Raw genomic sequence first — 18,332 nt, 5'->3', positions numbered from 1 at the left:
TATTGAGAGTTAGTATTGTTTTACATGCACAAAACAAGCAAAATGCATGTAAATATGCATATAATATAATACACGTGGGTTCAGATCAGGGGATGGTTTGTGAAGCCCTTTGAGACACTTGTTTGGTCTTTACAAATAAATTGTTATTGATAAATATGAATACAATTTTATTATAATTATATAATTGAACATCACCTTATAGACGGCTCTTGACAATGATAAGCCGTGAAAGGGGAGAGTAGATCCACATGGATGGCACCGCCTTACTTTGCTATGAATTAGTTCCTTAATTCCATAGTGTTTCTCACCTTTACTTGTGTTATATTCAAAAATGAATGGATAACGGCTGCATGCTCACACAACATTTGATTACATCAACTGATGCAATTACATGCATGCGGGGGACAGCTTTGGAGCGCTATACCTCACACTGTCGTGACTCCTTAAGTGTAGTCTTACCTGTTCTGGCAAACTGCCTGGTCGCCCCTACTCCCTTTACACCAGCCGGGAATACAAAGTGGAAATAATCTTTGAAGCGATCCGATTTAAAGTGGCGGACCGCAAGCAGTGCGTGTAGATCTTTAACGTAAGCACATTCAAGCTGATAGTTGAAGACCAGGTTCAATACAAAACCATGGAGGATGGCTGTTAAGCGCCTCAACGGTCTGGCTTGACTATGGTAGCAATGTGGCGCCTTCAGTGGCACTCTGAATAGAGACTGAGTGACAACATGGGTTTAATCATACTAAAATGAGACAATGTATGAAATTTGATTGTATATGTAATACTGTACATAAACTAGGAGCAATAGGCATACTTATTACTTAAACAACAGAATAGATATGAATCAAAAAGCAATAGCTGACAGCACAGTCAACATTTAGGAAAACCTGTTCTAAAATGGCAATAATACTGTTTGTTAGTTCTGCATAGAACTACAGTATATTACAGTAGATCTGCGCTAGCCTCCAATGAAATGTTACACAATATATTTTAATGGGAATATGATTTTAACATTGGCAATACTGGAAATTACAGGCTAATAATTTTCCTTCAGTAACCCATAATCTGATGTTTCTAGTTTTTGCACCTGTTTTTCAGGCACCATGTCAATGAGATTTAGAGGAGTTGGAATGAGGTTAAACATGTTTCCTAGTGCTGATCCTGGTCATATAGCGTTTGCAGAAGAAGCCATCATTAATGAGATGGAAAAAGGTAAGAGTCTGCATGTTAGTTCTGAGATAAGTGACACTACTGTATGCACTATATGGTGACAATGCATGACAAACAATGCATGTCTTAATCAGTTCACTTCGCTTTCCGCCACATTCCCAAAACATGCATGTTAGACACATTGGATACTTCAATTAGTCCATATAATACCTTTGTTATGCCTCCATGGTTTGATTGAACATTTCTGGGACGTATGCAAACTCCATATAGACAAAAAAGATGCCAACAGGTAAGAAAAGTTGGTTTTGCATAGTAAGCACGGCTTTAATTTTTTAGAACTTTTACATGATTAGATTTTTAGACCAGTAATATTAGTTGGGTAAAGTAAACGTGTCCTTTTACTGACTACGATATTCCAGTAATCCTTCCAACTCTCCCTCTCCCACTTTGATAACAGAAGAACGGAGCCTGGTCAAAGAACTTGTCGCCTTGTCAACACGAGACAGAGTAAATGCCATACGGGACCTTCCGATGAACTTTAAAGAGAAAAAACACATCAGGTAAGAGTGCTCATGTTTTCTACTTCATTTTGGGTGGCATTATGTCACTGTCAGGACTTCGCTTAAGTGTCAGTTGAATAAAACAGTCGCCAAAAACGGTCACCATTTGCTTTCTGATTACTGTAAAGGTGAGCGCATTGGCGTGCAGCTACCCTCACCCTGACATCCCTCCAACAATGCATGCCTAATTGCCATTGGATGATGAACTACCAAACACTTGCTGGAAATGCTATGTTTGCAAATCTGTAGCATACACTCACGGATTATTTCATTTGCTACTGCTTATTAGCTGAGGTGGGTAGACCAGAGTAGGCAACCATTGCACTCAAATAAGACTACCGTAGAGTAATGCTCAAGGGAAAGTAAAAAGTAGTAATCCAAATAATTGAGTAAGAGTGTGTGCGTATGGGTGGGTGGTTGGTAATTTTTGATGGTAAAAGTAAAGTAGCGATCGTAATGATACTCATTGTATCAGAGTAAAATGTTATTTTTCTTTTAAATCGTGTCTTAAAACATATTTTTTACTTCTTGGATTTTAAACCAACATGAGAGTTGCGTGAGCTTAGTCTATGAAATTATTTTATTTAATAAATGCATTTATTTAAATGTTTATTATTTATAAAAAAAATTTATTTTGTATTAAAAAATAGTTTATTAATTAAAATCTATTAAATGTTTCTTGCACCAGATTACCTTTTAAATATGCGTTTAACTACTTTGCAGCAATTTGTGAAACTTTTATCGTTTATTTCAATTGTAATGTATAAACAAAGTGGATTGGATTCTTCACAAAAATACTCAAGAAAAAGTAAAAGTATGTCGTATTAAAACTACTTTGACAAGTATACTTTATACGAAAAGTTACCTAAAGGGGCTCCATTATGCAAAACCAACAAGTGGCAAAAAAAACTGAGAAAGTTGAGGAATGCTTATCAAACATTTATTTGGAACCTTTCACAGGTGAACAGGCTAATTGGGCACAGGTATGTGCCATGATTGGGTATAAAAGCAGCTTCCATGAAATGCTCAGTCATTCACAAACAAGGATAGGGCGAGGGTCACCACTTTGTGAACAACTGTGTGGACAAATTGTCGAACAGTTTAAGGACAACATTTCTCAACAAGCTATTGCAAGGGATTTAGGAATTTCACCATATACGGTCCGTAATATCATCAAAAGGTTCAGAGAATCTGGAGAAATCACTGCACATAAGCAGCAAGGACGAAAACCAACGTGACCTTTGATCCCTCAGGCGGTACTGCATCAAAAAGCGACATTGGTGTGTAAAGGATATCACCACATGGTAGCAAATAAGGGAGCCAGGCCGAGCGTGGCGAGAAACGGGAAACACACCCAGAGGTGCACAAAACAGGAACTGAGGGAGTCCACAACTAAACAGAAGATGATCCGGGCAACGGATCAGGACAAAATACCACTTACTTCACTTTTTATTTCTTTAGAATTGTATTTTTTATGGTGTAAATTGTGTACAAATTCAGAACAGGAAGTGAACAAAAGTGTTAGTAATTGCTATGAAATGGTAAAAGGGTAAGATTAAAAAAGCTCTGATTCTTCCCACTCCTTTTCAAACATGTTGAAAAGTGAAACTGGAAATTGTGATGTATCGTGATGTAATTGTATGCATATTAAAATAAACTTAATCCATAAACCACATCATTACAAATGCATTCAAGCTTATTTCTGTGGCTTACTAAAAACACATCAGTGACGCTCACTCTCAAGAATGTCATGTTTTAAATTCAGTACATCACAATATTTTTTTTCCCTGGTCCAGCATTTTTGCATCGGAATACCCAGGTTTACCAAAAATACGTTTTTAGTGAGTCATTGTTTCAAGGTCCACACAGAGTTATAATTACCAGGAAGTTCAATGTTTTTGCAGATTACATTATCTTGTAATTGCCCCAGACTGTGCAATCCAATGTGAAATAATTTACCTTTTAATGCAAATTGACCACGTTTGGCTGTGTCACACAAAATAATGTTATGTATGACGCCCACAGGAGTCAAGTTCTTGCAATAAAGTCTTCCAAGCAATCTCGGCGGTTCACATGCTTTGCAGATTGCTCGGAGACAGCGTCAGTGGTGAGTCTTTCAAAGCTGCATCTTCTAGTCAATACTGCTTTTCCCTGTATTTCACAAGCTGTTTTCTTGCAGTCCATTCGCAGGGCCGGCGACAATATCCGGTCAGCTAAACAGGCCTTGGGACTGTGGCAAGGCGTTATGAAAGAGATAGGCGGAAAGTTTGGCACCAGCGTACTTTCCTATTTTCTGTTTCTTAAGTGGTTGCTCATGGTCAACATATTGTCCTTCTTGGTCAACTTTGGATTCATCACCATCCCGCTGCTACTGTCCGATCACTCCCCCAATTTACCCTCAAGCTTCAGAGGACTGGAGATACTAACAGGGGCTGTAAGTGTAGTCTCTTATTCAGTCGAAGCATCTGCATAAAGTGATACCATGTGGGGTGTGGGTCAAGGGATGTCGTCATGAGTTTGTGACGCTCTTTGAGAAACATTAAGGTCTATATTAAAACATGTTTATTGATTGATTGATTAAGTGATCGATTGATTGATTGATTGATTCATTCATTCATTGACCATGTGCAGTATATCCAGTACTGTGCAAAAGTCTTAAACACCCTATTAAACTGTTATTTAAGCAATACTTTAATGACCACATGTAACAGTGACTAAAACTTTTATAATAATTTCCTAATAATAATGGATTATAGCGCTTTCCTAGACACTCAAAGCGCTTCACAGAGAACTGAGAACCCATCATTAATTCATTCCACATTCACACATTGATGGTGGTAAGCTACAATTGTAGCCACAGATGCCCTGGGTTGACTGACTGCCAGTTTGAGCCTGCGGCCCCTTCAACCACATTTATACACCAGTGTGAGCGACGATGGTAGCAAGGTGGGTGAAGTGTCTTGCCCAAGAACACAAGGGCCGTGACAAGGATGGCGGAAGCTGGATTAGAACCAGGAACCCTCTAGTAGCTGGACGGCCGCTCCACCCTCTGAGCCACGCCCCCCCATCCATCCATCTTCTACCGCTTATTCCCTTTGGGGTCGCGGGCCACCCAAGTGTATTATTATATTGTATTAATTGTATTAGCCGCTTTATCCAGATCCTCATCTAAATTTAAATTATTTGTCGATGGCTCTCTACCAAGTTTAGTATGTTTAGTGTAACCCAGTAAACAGTTTTAATTAGGGACAGAGTCCCTTTGGGACTGAGGACCCTATTGTATTTCTAGCATTTTATTATTATACCGCCGCCTCTTTGAGCTGTAATTTGACCCCCTTATCATGCTTCAAAACTCACCAAATTGGACACACATCAGGACTGGCGAAAATTGCGATCTAATCAAAAAAACAAAACCCCAAAACTCAAAATTGCGCTCTAGCGCCCCCTAGGAAGAAAACACAGACAAAACTGCCTGTAACTCCCAGTAGGAATGTCGTAGAGACATGAAACAAAAACATCTATGTAGGTCTCACTTAGACCTAGATTTCATACGCTGACAACCCCCAGCAAAAACCAACAGGAAGTTTGCAATTCCCCCTTCAAAACAAAAGTTGAGTAAAAACAGTCACCTTTTTTCAAACATTATCTCTTCTGAGCGTTTTGTCGTGTCGGCTTCAAACTAGCACAGGAGAGAGATTGAACCCTTCTGATTAAAAGTTGATGAAAGAGTTTTAATCACTGCTCCGGTTTGGATTTTATGAGCCCTCAAAGTCGGTCCCGTCCATTGCTGCTTGCAGCTTTAATATGTATATGAATCAGTGGGGGGCCATGCGTTTCCCACCTAGACCTTCAGTGATGTCCTACTTAGTCCGACTTCAATAAATACTTCTCAAAATACCATAATTTATGTTGCCACATGACCACGGCTTGAAAAATACTATACAGAAACACACTTACACACAGTGTTGGGACTAACACGTTACAAAGTAACGCGTTACTGTAACGCGTTACTGTAACGCCGTTAGTTTCGGCGGTAACTAGTAATCTAACGCGTTATTTTTTATATTCAGTAACTCAGTTACCGTTACTACATGATGCGTTACTGCATTATTTTACGTTACTTTTTATGTAGTATTGGCTTGAAACAGAAGATCTGAGTGTGTTTTGTGGCAGCGCTACGGTGTCGTTCTTCTGAATCTCTTGTGTCACACGGAGGAGCCGCACTGTGTGTGTGTCTGAGTGTGGGAAGGGAGGGAGGGAGGGGTGCGCGCAGCAGCATTCGTGAAGGAGGGGCGGAGACAGAGAGAGCGAGAGAGTTGTTAACACGCATGCGTCGCCAGGCTCAGCTTTTTATCGATAGATTTATCAGATTTAATTTTTTATTATCTATAGCAGGGGTGTCAAAAGTGTGCCCCGGAGGCCATTTGCAGCCCACAGCTAATGTTTTAAAGGCCCACAGCACTTTCTAAAAATACTATTAAAATAAACAAAAACATAACAAAAGTAAAATAAAAAAGCTTAAAGGTGAAATGTAATTTAGAAAACGTTACAATGTTGACTAATAAAACAAAGCTGTTTTTTTATTCTTTCAAACTGTCATTGCTCAAAACATAATATTGAATCAAAATCAATGTTACTATGAATTATAGTACGCACACTCTGTCAATTCTCTTATATACTCTTTATTTCTAGACTTCTAGAGTGTTTGATTATCACATCACTCTAAATGTATAAAAAATAAAGTTCACAAACATAAAGAGGGATCCTAGTGGGCCAGGCCAATATTTCCTTATCTCTAAAGTAAAACTGGGGAAATGTGTAGAGTTTTCTGGGCTTCAGACATGATTTTATTTCAGAATTCCATGAGAGAAAAAACGCCTGGTTAGGCTTTGGTATGTAAAAATAAAGTTAAAGTACATATTTCGTTTACAGCTACGTTGTTATAATGCTGTTTGTTACTTATGTATGTTATGTTGCAGCTATTTAAAATAGTTTTGTCAATTTGTTCTGGCCTGAAATAAGTTGGCCCTCTGAAACATATCTTTGTCTTTGTGTGTTGTATGTAGACCACATTGCTTAGCAGAGTTCAGTGATGCAAATGCATGTCAAGTTGATCAACAGATTGTATTATTCTCCAGTGCAATAACAGTACTGAAATGAAGGCTAAAAGGGCATTAATGGGAGCTTTAAAAAAATAAGTAACTAAATAGTTACTTTTCACAGTAACGCATTACTTTTTGGTGTAAGCAACTGAGTTAGTAACTGAGTTACTTTTGAAATAAAGTAACTAGTAACTGTAACTAGTTACTGGTTTTCAGTAACTAACCCAACACTGCTTACACACTACTGAGTATTGATTCACCTCAATTTGTCACCAGTGTACAAAACAGGCTATTTTGTGGTGCATTTAAAAATCAATAAACCCGCATCGGACGTGGTACTGTCAAAACAAAAAATTGTAAAAAACATATTGAATGTGAACAAATAAATTTGAACTCACAATTTGTAAAGCCATTGGTACCGCGGAGTCGGCCGACCTCGTCTCACAATATCTAGTCTCTCTTTAAAATATCCTTCTTGGAAAATGCCATTGCAAATATATATCTGCCACCTAATTAATGTTTTGCTCTGCTTCTTTGTTGGTTAAAAAAGTGAGTAACACTGATTTCTCCGCTGGCCGGGTATGGCTCCGGTGCCACTTTCTGCTTTTGTAAATCACAACTTGTGATTGGATACTTGGGAGTGACAAGTGAGCATCCAATCACAGTCCTATTCAACATAAGGCTACTTAGATGGGCTACTGTCTTAAACTCGTGATCTGATCGGCTATCGCAACCGTATGTTAACTGAATGTCCTCCGTTCGTTAAACTGCACGGGCCGCCGCTAATGTTGGTTCAGAAGGCCTCCGGCAGAATTCACACAAGCTAACTGAATTTTGATTGGATAAAAGCTGTAACTTACAAACACCCTAATATGACATGAAGAGAATTTGATGAATACTTTTGTATATTTATGAAAAGTAAATAAAAAATTAAATATTATTTATGGTAGGCCAGCAGAGAAGATATGAATATGACTGATATGAATATGTTTCTACTCCTTCAGGGTTACTTCACCTACACTGTCATGTACTACGGTGGCTACAGCAACAAAACCCTTGTGGATTCTGTGGAGTACAACATGCAGCTGGCCTACTTCTTCACTATCGCCATTTATATGGTGTTGTGTGGCATTGCACTCATCTTTAGGTCAGTCAAGTTTGCATGATTCAACTCTTGTCACCATTTGAATGTTTGCGGCAGGTAACGCTGCTTCTGTACTCCTGCAGCATGGCAAACTCATTCCAGGCAAACTACGTGCTTGCGGCTCAGGTGTCAAACAGTGCATGGCAGCTTTTGTGCAGCTGGGATTTTAGCATAGTCAATGAGAAAGCAGTGAGACGGCGCAAGAACAACCTCAGTGTACAGCTCAAGGTAAATGTTGAAACCCAAACTCTTGTCTAAATATGACAACTTAGTATTTTCTTTGTACGGACTAATATGACTATGGACTATTAATGAAGATTTAACGGATACCAGCTGGTGCAGCTCTGCAATAGTACAGTGTTAAACATTGTTCCCTTTCTTCTAAGAGTTGTGCTAGACAACAAGATGATCCCCCGATCTTCTAGCTTGACTCACCGACTAGCACACTCAACTCTCAATCTGGGGACCCTGGTTTAATCCTCAGGCAGTGTGACAAGGGTGTATCAGAGCGGTTTACATAGACACAAAGCTCCCTTTAACGTAAGCGTGCAACTATGCACATAAAATCTTGTCTTTAATATGAAAGCTGCATAAATAATGTATATATCACAGTACTCTTCCTAATGAACAGACCACAGCTGTTACATTTATTTAGCGATGGGACTCCAGAAGCAGAACACAGGCTGGAGTGCGGTTAAGGAGTCTATAATAAGTAGTCCAATAAGTATTTTTTCCAATATTTTTCATTATTTGAAAGCAGCAATATCAGTGACTTTTATTTTTATACCTACAAAAAATGCTACAATGAAACCCCTCAGCATTCTAGCAAGGTAGCGCCTTGTAACAATAACCACAACTTTTAGTCTTATACCTCTAAAATGCTGACACCTGGCATGCTTAACTGTTAGTTTAATTTATTTTTGTGAATGCTTAAAAGGGAATTGCATTTTTTATTTATTTTGCCTATCATTCACAATCCTTATGTAAGACGAGAACACGTTTTTCTTTTTTTTAATGCATTCTAAGTATTAAAAAAATGCGAACAAAATCCACTTTCAATGGAGCCTATGGGAGTTCCTCTATTCTGCCAATAAAAGCCCTTAAAAACATCCAAACACTTCCATTAGGGTTTTATATACATGTATATATGTAATGTAGTAACATGCACATTTATAATAACAATTAAAATTTACATATTTTGATAATCTTAAGCATATGCGGCGCATTCATTTAAAAAACGCATCACTACGTTTGCAGACTTCATGAGAGCGAACAAGCATAATAAAATATAATTTACTGTACAATGTCTGCTGTCATTAGGATGCTGACTGCTAGAATCGTGTTATAGTCTTCTTTAGATGAAAAATGACTCATAATTCTCGCGAAGAAAAGGGGGGTGGAACACAGCGTTTTTTTGTGTCATTCACGCCATTACCTGGTCTAAATTGGCTGTCAAAGTGTATCCACTTGTCGGATTACATCCTTGTCTTTTTACTATCCAGGTGAGAGGCATGATTTATGATCTCCAAAAAATGTCCACAAGCAAAGGAAGCGAGGAAGCTGCTTACCACTCGATGATGTAAACATAGGCACACACGGTAGTGATCACGGGGCCCTATAGATTGTCTGTGTTAGTGAAGTGAATTAACTCCAGCACCCCCCCGCGACCCCGAAAGGGCCAAGCGGTAGAAAATGGATGGATGGATGTTTTGTATATGGTGAATGTTTGTATTCATCTTGGAGAAAGCAAACCACCAGTTTAAACAGGGGTATTTCAGTTTGAGCACTTAATAGACCCCTTAGTTTGATATTCGCAGGTGGATTGGATCACTTCTCGTAGGAAAGAGGCTCTAATTGGGACTTTGGAACGCAAAAGTGATAGCCCTATCCTTGTGACGAGACTACATTTTCAGCTCAACGCCCAAGTCATGAAATGTGAATGGAGTATTGTTGGCACTTTTTGGATGTTTTTTTTATTGGTTTTGTGGTGGAATAGAGGACCTCCCATTGGCGTATTTATGTTTGTTTACGAGTAAGAATGCAATTTTTGAAAAATACATCCGTCGTCTTGTCTTTCATAATGATTGTAAACAATAGGCAAAATTCCCCCCCAAAATTGCAGTTCCCCTTTAAAAGATCTGTATAATACAATATTATTTTATCTAAAAATGTCCAAGAAAAAAAAAATTATAGTGTGATATAATATCATGTGTACAGGACGTTCATAGTCATAATAATCATGTAAAATGGCCATGCATGGAATATACAGTACAGGGTGATTCCGGAATACACCAAAATTATCATTTGTAATTTTGTGGATTTTAAATTCTGCGTCCTTCATTTCAGATTGTTATTGCAATTCTACCTTCTACCTTCAATTGGAATTCATAGAATAGCATTGCAATGTGGTATACATTCTTAATTCAGAATCCAGAAGCAAGGTTTGAATGTTGTTACTTGAAATGCCAAAGAAAGACATGCAGGACTATATTGCTGAATAATACACGACATATTAGAATGTATTCATCCGGAGCCATGCAAATACTACATCCCATACTGTTGTCTATAAAAAATTTTATTTTACAACCCAAAAGATTAGATGCAATATTTCTGTATTGTATCCAGTATTTTGGAACCTGTAACATGACACATTTGTTATTTGACTGAGTTTGAATCCTCCGAGTCCTTGCATATTTTACAGTGGAAATTTTCAATATTCACCATTTTCATTGTGACCCCTTGCCAGCTCTGTATTTTTGTTACTAAACTGTAGTAAAGAGAATACATGCCTCCCAGGTTTTACGCAGTGATACACCAATACACTTTCATTGTTCAGATGTCATGTTTCACTGTTTTTCTGGCCCATTGGCCCATTTTTAACCTCTTACATCTTCCAGGAGTCAATGTCAGAGAAGGCCCAAAGGGAGCAGTTAACCCTCAATGAAAAGATCAAGCAAATAGGGATTCATCTCGGCTCGTGGCTCCTCTCCACCGGCTTGGCTGTGGGCTGCGGAGCCAGCGTCTATTACCTATGCCAATACGAACAGCAGGTAATCAAGTCAGATGATAGCATGAACATCAATACGTGGCACTCAGTAGAGCACAGACTTCTGCCAATTTGGACTGTTGGACTGTTTAAAATTGTTGAGCGCCATATTTATTTATTTATGGTTGTTGAATTCATCAAAGAAAAGTGAAAAAAATATAATTTTTTGTTCGTGGAGAATTGCCTGGAACTGGACATAATTTTGAAAATGAGGGAAAAAAATAGCAGTTTTGTTCCCCAAATTAACCAAACCTTAAAACCAAGGTACAGTGGGGAAGGGATTTATATGGCCTTATTCCTGGGTGGATCTCCCTTGAGAGTAAAAGGGGGAGGAGGTTAATCATTTTACAATTCAATACAGTTGACGCCGTGGTAAACGTTGGAATTGCCACGAAACACATTCTAAGACACAGGTGTCAAACTCAAGGCCCTGGGGCCAGATGTGGCCCGCCACTTCATTTTATTTGGACCTCGAAAGCCTGGAAATAATATGTATCAATAAAGTACTGTAACTTTTCTTACTAAATGTATTCTTTCTTTCTATTTTGGGGGAAAACAAATATATGTACTCCATGAAATTGCAAATTATGTTAACTTAAATATTGTCTAAGTATGCAAAAATATATGATCAAACATTCAATCCATTTTTTAAATAGAAATAAATACTAATAATAATGATTTCACAGCAAGTTATCCATCAAATTGTGCAATGTAAAAGTAGCAATAGATTTCATGGTAAAATTGTGAAATTTACTGTGGTTTTTACAGCATTTTTCTCTAAATGAAAAAAAAAAAAAGTACTTTTTTTACTGTAATAAACTGTGGTGCCGTTTTGGCATTTACAGTAATACACCAAAACATCTACAGTTGTTGATTTTCGGTAAAAAACAACAACAACAAACAAACTGGCAGCTCTGGTGCCAACATTTTACTGTAAAATTGCTGGTTCTTTTATTTACAGTAAAAAAAACAAATGTAAATTTTACAGTAAAATTCTGGAAACTGAGCTGCCTTTTTTTACCATAAAAACAGCAGTACCGTGTTTCAATATACAGTAATATACACTCAATTTTGAGGTGAAATTATTGCAACTTAGCATATTTTTTTTTACATTTTAAAAATCTAATAAAATGCATTAAAAAATTGTGTAATAATAGCATTCACTGTTAGAAGCGGCCAAACATAACTGCGATGTGGCCCTCAGTGAATACGACTTTTGGACACCTCTGTTCTAAGATATTCAACACTACTGCCATCTAGCGGGCAAAGTGAAAACTGCAACCCCGCATTTCGTCACGTTTTATGTGTCAGGTAAACCACAACAAATGGGGCCGTATGTATCCCCTTCCTACTGTACGTACTGAACCCTGATTACGGTGTACCATTACATCCAATATGCAGCACTTGTATCCCGGAAAGATTACTAAAATCTCTTATCAGCATGCACCATGAACTGACTCAAGATTTATCAATCACTCTTTGTGTGGCCTCCATCTTTTCAGAGGACAGTGGATGTGGCAGACTCATCGCTGCAACAGGAGGCAGAGACTCTTTTGGTCCCCTTTGTGGTGTCCTTGATGAACCTGGTGGTCCCACTCTTCTATTCCCTCTTCAATAAGTTTGAGCATTACTCCAGTAAACGCAAGCAGATCTACGCCCTGGTGCTCAGGTCTGATAAGAGGCGATCTGGGTCTCGTCAAGCTCAAGTATATGTTACAGTAGAGCAGGGGTCCTCAATAGGCGCTAACTTCACCCAAATAATGAAACAATCCAGTTTTACAGAAATCTGCTCAAAACTGGAGGAGATCAGTGGATATCTTTTTGGGTAATGATGTTTGCTATCTGAGCACGGTTGGGGTGAATGGCGACATCTACCATGGCTATTGTTTTTTAAATACAGTAGTACCTCAATTTATGAGCTTAAATTTGTTCTGTCACGTAGCTCTTAACTCAAAACACTCGTATCTCAAATTAACGTCGCCCATTGAAATGAATTAAAATCAATTTAATAGGTAAAATGTAAAATGTAACATGGCTTTTAAAAAAAACAAAAAAAACCCCACTTAATTAAGAAATATTGGTAACACTAAAGTATGGGGAACATATCCACCATTAATTAGTTGCTTATTAACATGCAAATTAATAACATATTGGCTCTTAATTAGTCATTATTAAGTACTTATTAATGCCTTATTCTGCATGGCCTTATTATACAACCAGTAAGCCATTAACTAAGAGTCTTCCCTCAATAACCTCAGAATTATTGCTTATTAGTAACCCTAACCCTAACCCTTATATGTTCCCCTATTGTCCAAATAACTCTAAATTAAGTCTTTGTTTCTTAGAATATGTTCCCCATACTAAAGTGTTACCGAAATATTGATAAAAACAATACAATAGAATGTACTACGAACAAGTACATTATTTTTATGAAATAATGTAATATTATACAGTATTTACCTTGGAGAGTGGACTTCTACGAGTTTTCCTTCCAGCTGCTTCTCCACCAAAAAAAAACCATCAAAATTAAAATGTACGCTGGTTAGATATTATTTCAACCCGCTTGGCTGGCGTTAAACTCCTTCTGCTTCAGTATGGTGCAGACTAGCAGTGCTACGCCCGTTTTGCGTTGCCGTGTCGACTGCGAAATCGGTCATGTTTTTGATTATTTATTTCATTAATTCAATGTATATCATCATATTCTTTGTTTTGGCACTGTTCTTCACACTCACTTTCTTTGATCCAATCATGTCGATCTCTAGCTATAAACTAATGCTATTTAGTGAGACCAGATGTTTTGGGCTAATCTTATGTGGCGACAAATGCTACACCAACTAATGGTAGGGATGCTTATAACTCTAATTTTGGCTTGCAACTTAAAGCATAACCATTAACCAAAAGAAAGCTCTCATCTAAAAACCCTCTAAATTTGGCGCACTCTTGAAGAGGAACAACCCTTTTTTTTTTGCCTATCATTTACAATCCTAATGAGAGACAAGAAGACACATTTATTAGGTTTTTTTTGCATTGTAATTTGTAAAATCTGCTTTGGCTTGGTGGCTGATGTGTATTTCTGGTCTTGTTACTCTCGTCCGGACAGAAGGATGACATGGCAGTGCGGCTGGATCAAAAGACGTCGGAGACGCTTTACTGAACTAAAAGTTTCTTTATTACAAGCAGGGGCGCCGAAAAGGGGGGGGGGGGTAAAGGACACGGATTCTAGCGGCCCATGATGGAGGGGGGCCCAGAGAGGCCCCTAATGATGATGAAATTATAATACAGGGGGGCCCTGTAAAGATTATTTTCATGGGGCCCAAAATCCCTAGCGGCGCCCCTGATTACAAGCGACCGTCATTATACAGGACTGTAGTTCCTGGAGGAGGTCAAGTCAAAAAAGGTCTCTCCTAACTTGAAGAAGCCAAACCATCAGTTTTATATTCCTCCTTCCTGTCTGTGTGTGTGTGTGCTAAGTCAGGAGAGCACACCCTGACCATAAAAGGAGATATTCGTGTGTAAGTGTCTGAAAAACAACTGCTTTAAGCCATAACTTAAATGTTGGCGTTGAGCTGAACATGTAGTCTCTTCTCAAGGATATGGTTATCACTTTTGCATTCCCAAGTCCAAATTAGGGCCTCTTTCCTACGAGAAGTGATCCAACCCACCTGTGAATATCACACTAAGGGGCCTTATCTTATTATGTGCTCAAACTGAAATTCCACTATTTAAACTGGTGGTTTGCTTTCTCCCAAGATAATTCTAAACATTCACCCTTTACAAAACAGAGTATCAGTTAATTAATTCACTTCACTCGCAATGCAGCTCATGGGAGCAATCCATGTTGTTGGTAAATCACTTTAAACTGCATCCAAAACCCGCCAACAGTACTTCATTTATACAATCCCTAACCTGTACAATAACCAAGCTGTAGCGACATTGCAGTTGTAAGAGCAAATACAGAGGAACTTTTTTTCTAGCGTAGCGCATCGTCTTGGGATGGCATGCTAAGGCAATAGCCATAAGCTACGTACGGGAGAGATAGACTCGCTTTTGTGTCAGCAGCTGAATGGCTTTTGAGTTCAACTCAATGCAATAGGACACCAATCTATATTGACTGAAAAACATGAATAATCATATTGCAGCATCTGAAGCATTAGCCCACATTTCATGTTTTGTTTGTACACGGCTAGCTTGACAGCGTATGTAGTTGTGATACCAGGCATGGTGTGCTGAGTGTATCGTGATCAAATATTATAGTGACTCACTCAATGGACAGTTCGTTTGGTCCAACTGGCCAGGGAAGTTTTTTCAAGTTGATTTTGGGTAAGCACTCCATTTATGTCCGCATAGCTTGGCTCCAAGTTTCACATTAAAACCCGCAGGGCACGTTGACCTCAGTCTTGGCTTCAGTCTGCTCCAAAGTCTCTTCTATAAGCAGCAGTTCATCCTCCAGATATTAGGCTTCAATAAGATAAGGTTGTGAATCCTCATTTGTCCAAAAATATTTGTCTTTGTTGTCTTTTACCAAGTCTGCTATTATTAGAACACACGTTTGTTTCCGAAATCAGTAACACACATTTTTTGCCGGAAGTCGGAAGTGCGCTGTTATGGAGACAGAAATAAATGCAGTAATGCTTAAAAATGACCAAAGTATGGTAAATATTGAACATATTGCATATTGTTATGAATGTATTTGTTACCACATTATATATATACTTGCATTGTGTATACAAAATGTTGATGTCTAGTACCCGCACTTTTTTACTATGAAGCCACGTTGATGTAACACGTGGCTTGGCATTGTCACGCTGAAATAAGCAGGGGCGTCCATGATAACGTCGATTGGATGGCAACATATGTTGCTCCAAAACCTGTATGTACCTTTCAGCATTAATGGTGCCTTCACAGATGTGTAAGTTACCCATACCTAGGGCACTAATACACCCCCATACCATCACAGATGCTGGCTTTTGAACTTTTGCACCTAGAACAATCCGGATGGTTATTTTCCTCTTTGTTCCGGAGGACAAGACGTGCACAGTTTCCAAAAACAATTTGAAATGTGGACTCGTCAGACCACGGAACACTTTTCCACTTTGCATCAGTCCATCTAAGATGAGCTCGGGCCCAGCGAAGCCGGCGGCGTTTCTGGGTGTTGTTGATAAAATGGCTATCGCTTTGAATAGTAGAGATTTAACTTGCACTTACAGATGTAGCGACAAACTGTAGTTACCGGCAGTCATTTTTTGAAGTGTTCCTGAGCCCCTGTGGTGATATCCTTTACACACTGATGTTGTTTTTTGATGCAGTACCGCCTGAGGAATCAAAGGTCCGTAATATCGCTTACGTGCAGTGATTTCTCCAGATTCTCTGAACCTTTTGATGATATTACGGACTATTGATGGAGGGTTTTGAAATTGTTTTAGAGGGCTTTGAATGCTACAACAGTGACTCCTTTTAGTCACATTTTAATTAAAGGATCCTAAAAAAAAGACGTATCTTCTTGTCTCTCATTAATGATTGTGAACAATACACACAATTCCAAAAAAAGTGCAGTTTCCCTTTAAGTTGAGGTACCACTGTATTATAATTTATATTACGTTCATAATATATATGTATCTTATTCACCTAATAAGCGTTGCTGGCCCTTAAAGTGTCTACTAAGAAAATTCTGGCCCTTAGACCTATTACTTGAGGACCCCTGTAATTTATTTATAATGTATTTAAAATACATTAAGCATATTAGTTGTATTTAAAGATTGTTTTTTCTATTTACAGGAATGTTATACTCAAGATGTTTATTCTGGGTGTCTTATGTTACTACTGGATGAATGTGGTGACTCAGACGTTTTTGGTATGTTGGGAAAAATATATATTTTCTGAGCCCTCCTGTAATCACAATAGAACGTTTTCTTCACATTTTGAAATGTGTTATCTACAGTGTTGGGAATCCATGGTTGGACAGGCCTTATACCGCCTGGTCATCTTTGACTTTTTCTTTCTGATGTTAGGATCTTTCTTTGGAGAGTTCCTTGCCAAGTGAGTTATGTGTGGGATATTTTTTAATGTGTAATTTAAGTCAGATGTGATTTTTTTTTTAAATATCTTGCAGTTGGATTGGAACTAAATTTTTACCACGGCTTGGTGTTCCCGAGTTTGACGTAGCCAGGAATGTCCTTGAGCTCATCTATGCACAGACTCTGCTCTGGTAAACAAAATGATCAAATTAATTACTTGAAATTAACATGGAGGTCAAACTAAATGTGTCCTTAATACATTACTTTCATAATTGTTTGCTCTTTGCTTTTTCTGAACTGCAGGATTGGAATTTATTTCTCTCCGCTGCTGCCTGCCATCCAAATTGTCAAGTTTTTGACCTTGTTTTACGTAAAGAAGGTAAATATATACTGTATGTAAAACAAAAAATGTGGATGTTATACCGGACACACGGTCATTGCTGCATGCATCTACAAACCCCAAAACCAGTGAAGTTGGCACGTTGTGTAAATCGTAGATAAAAACAAAATACAATGATTTGCAAATCCTTTTCAACCTATATTCAATTGAATAGACTGCACAGACAATATATTTAACATTCGAATTGGAATAATTTGATATTTTTTGAGAATTTGAGCTCATTTGGAATTTGATGCCACAATATGTTTCAAAAAAGCTGGCACAAGTAGCACAAAAGACTGAGAAAGTTGAGGAATGCTCATCAAACACTTTATTTGGAACATCCCACAGGTGAACATGCTAATTGGGAACAGGTGGGTGCCATGATTGGGTAAAAAAGTAGCTTCCATGAAATGCTCAGTCATTCACAAACAAGGATGGTGCGAGGGTCACCACTTTGTGAACACATGCGTGAGCAAAGTGTCGAACAGTTTAAGAACATTTCTCAACGAGTTATTGCAAGGAATTTGGGAATTCCACCATTTACGGTCCGTAATATCAAAAGGTTCAGAGAATCTGGGAAATCACTGCACGTAAGCGATGATATTACGGACCTTTGATCCCTCAGGCGGTACTGCATCAAAAAGCAACATCAGTGAGTGTGTAAAGGATATCACCACATGGGCTCAGAAACACTTCAGAAAACCACTGTCAGGAACTACAGTTAGTCGCTACATCTGTAAGTACAAGTTAAAACTCTACTATGCAAAGCGAAATCCAAAGAGAAGTCCATTAATCAACACCCATAAACGTTGCCGGCTTCGCTGGGCCCGAACTCATCTAAGATGGACTGATGCAAAGTGGAAAAGTGTTCTGTGGTCTGACGAGTCCACATTTCAAATTGTTTTTGGAAA

At 38.3% G+C, this 18,332-nt stretch overlaps 1 protein-coding gene across 3 annotated transcripts in view; it reads left to right on the top strand.

The window, feature by feature from the left end:
* Positions 1-18,332, top strand: part of tmc5 (transmembrane channel like 5) — a 38,018-nt gene that overhangs the window by 10,210 nt on the left and 9,476 nt on the right. For all 3 annotated transcript variants that reach the window (XM_062032759.1, XM_062032758.1, XM_062032760.1), the window contains 12 exons: positions 1,102-1,215; positions 1,631-1,733; positions 3,759-3,840; positions 3,913-4,167; positions 7,840-7,982; positions 8,063-8,207; positions 10,877-11,029; positions 12,528-12,694; positions 16,801-16,876; positions 16,964-17,061; positions 17,135-17,230; positions 17,343-17,418. In XM_062032759.1, the coding sequence (XP_061888743.1) occupies positions 1,102-1,215; positions 1,631-1,733; positions 3,759-3,840; positions 3,913-4,167; positions 7,840-7,982; positions 8,063-8,207; positions 10,877-11,029; positions 12,528-12,694; positions 16,801-16,876; positions 16,964-17,061; positions 17,135-17,230; positions 17,343-17,418 (1,508 nt within the window). The remainder of the gene's footprint in view (positions 1-1,101; positions 1,216-1,630; positions 1,734-3,758; positions 3,841-3,912; positions 4,168-7,839; positions 7,983-8,062; positions 8,208-10,876; positions 11,030-12,527; positions 12,695-16,800; positions 16,877-16,963; positions 17,062-17,134; positions 17,231-17,342; positions 17,419-18,332) is intronic.

Source organism: Entelurus aequoreus, linkage group LG22 (genome assembly GCF_033978785.1).
Source record: "Entelurus aequoreus isolate RoL-2023_Sb linkage group LG22, RoL_Eaeq_v1.1, whole genome shotgun sequence".
Lineage (NCBI taxonomy): Eukaryota > Metazoa > Chordata > Actinopteri > Syngnathiformes > Syngnathidae > Entelurus > Entelurus aequoreus.
The sequence above is the reverse complement of the archived record's forward strand: the minus strand, read 5'-3'. Positions and strand labels throughout refer to the sequence as shown.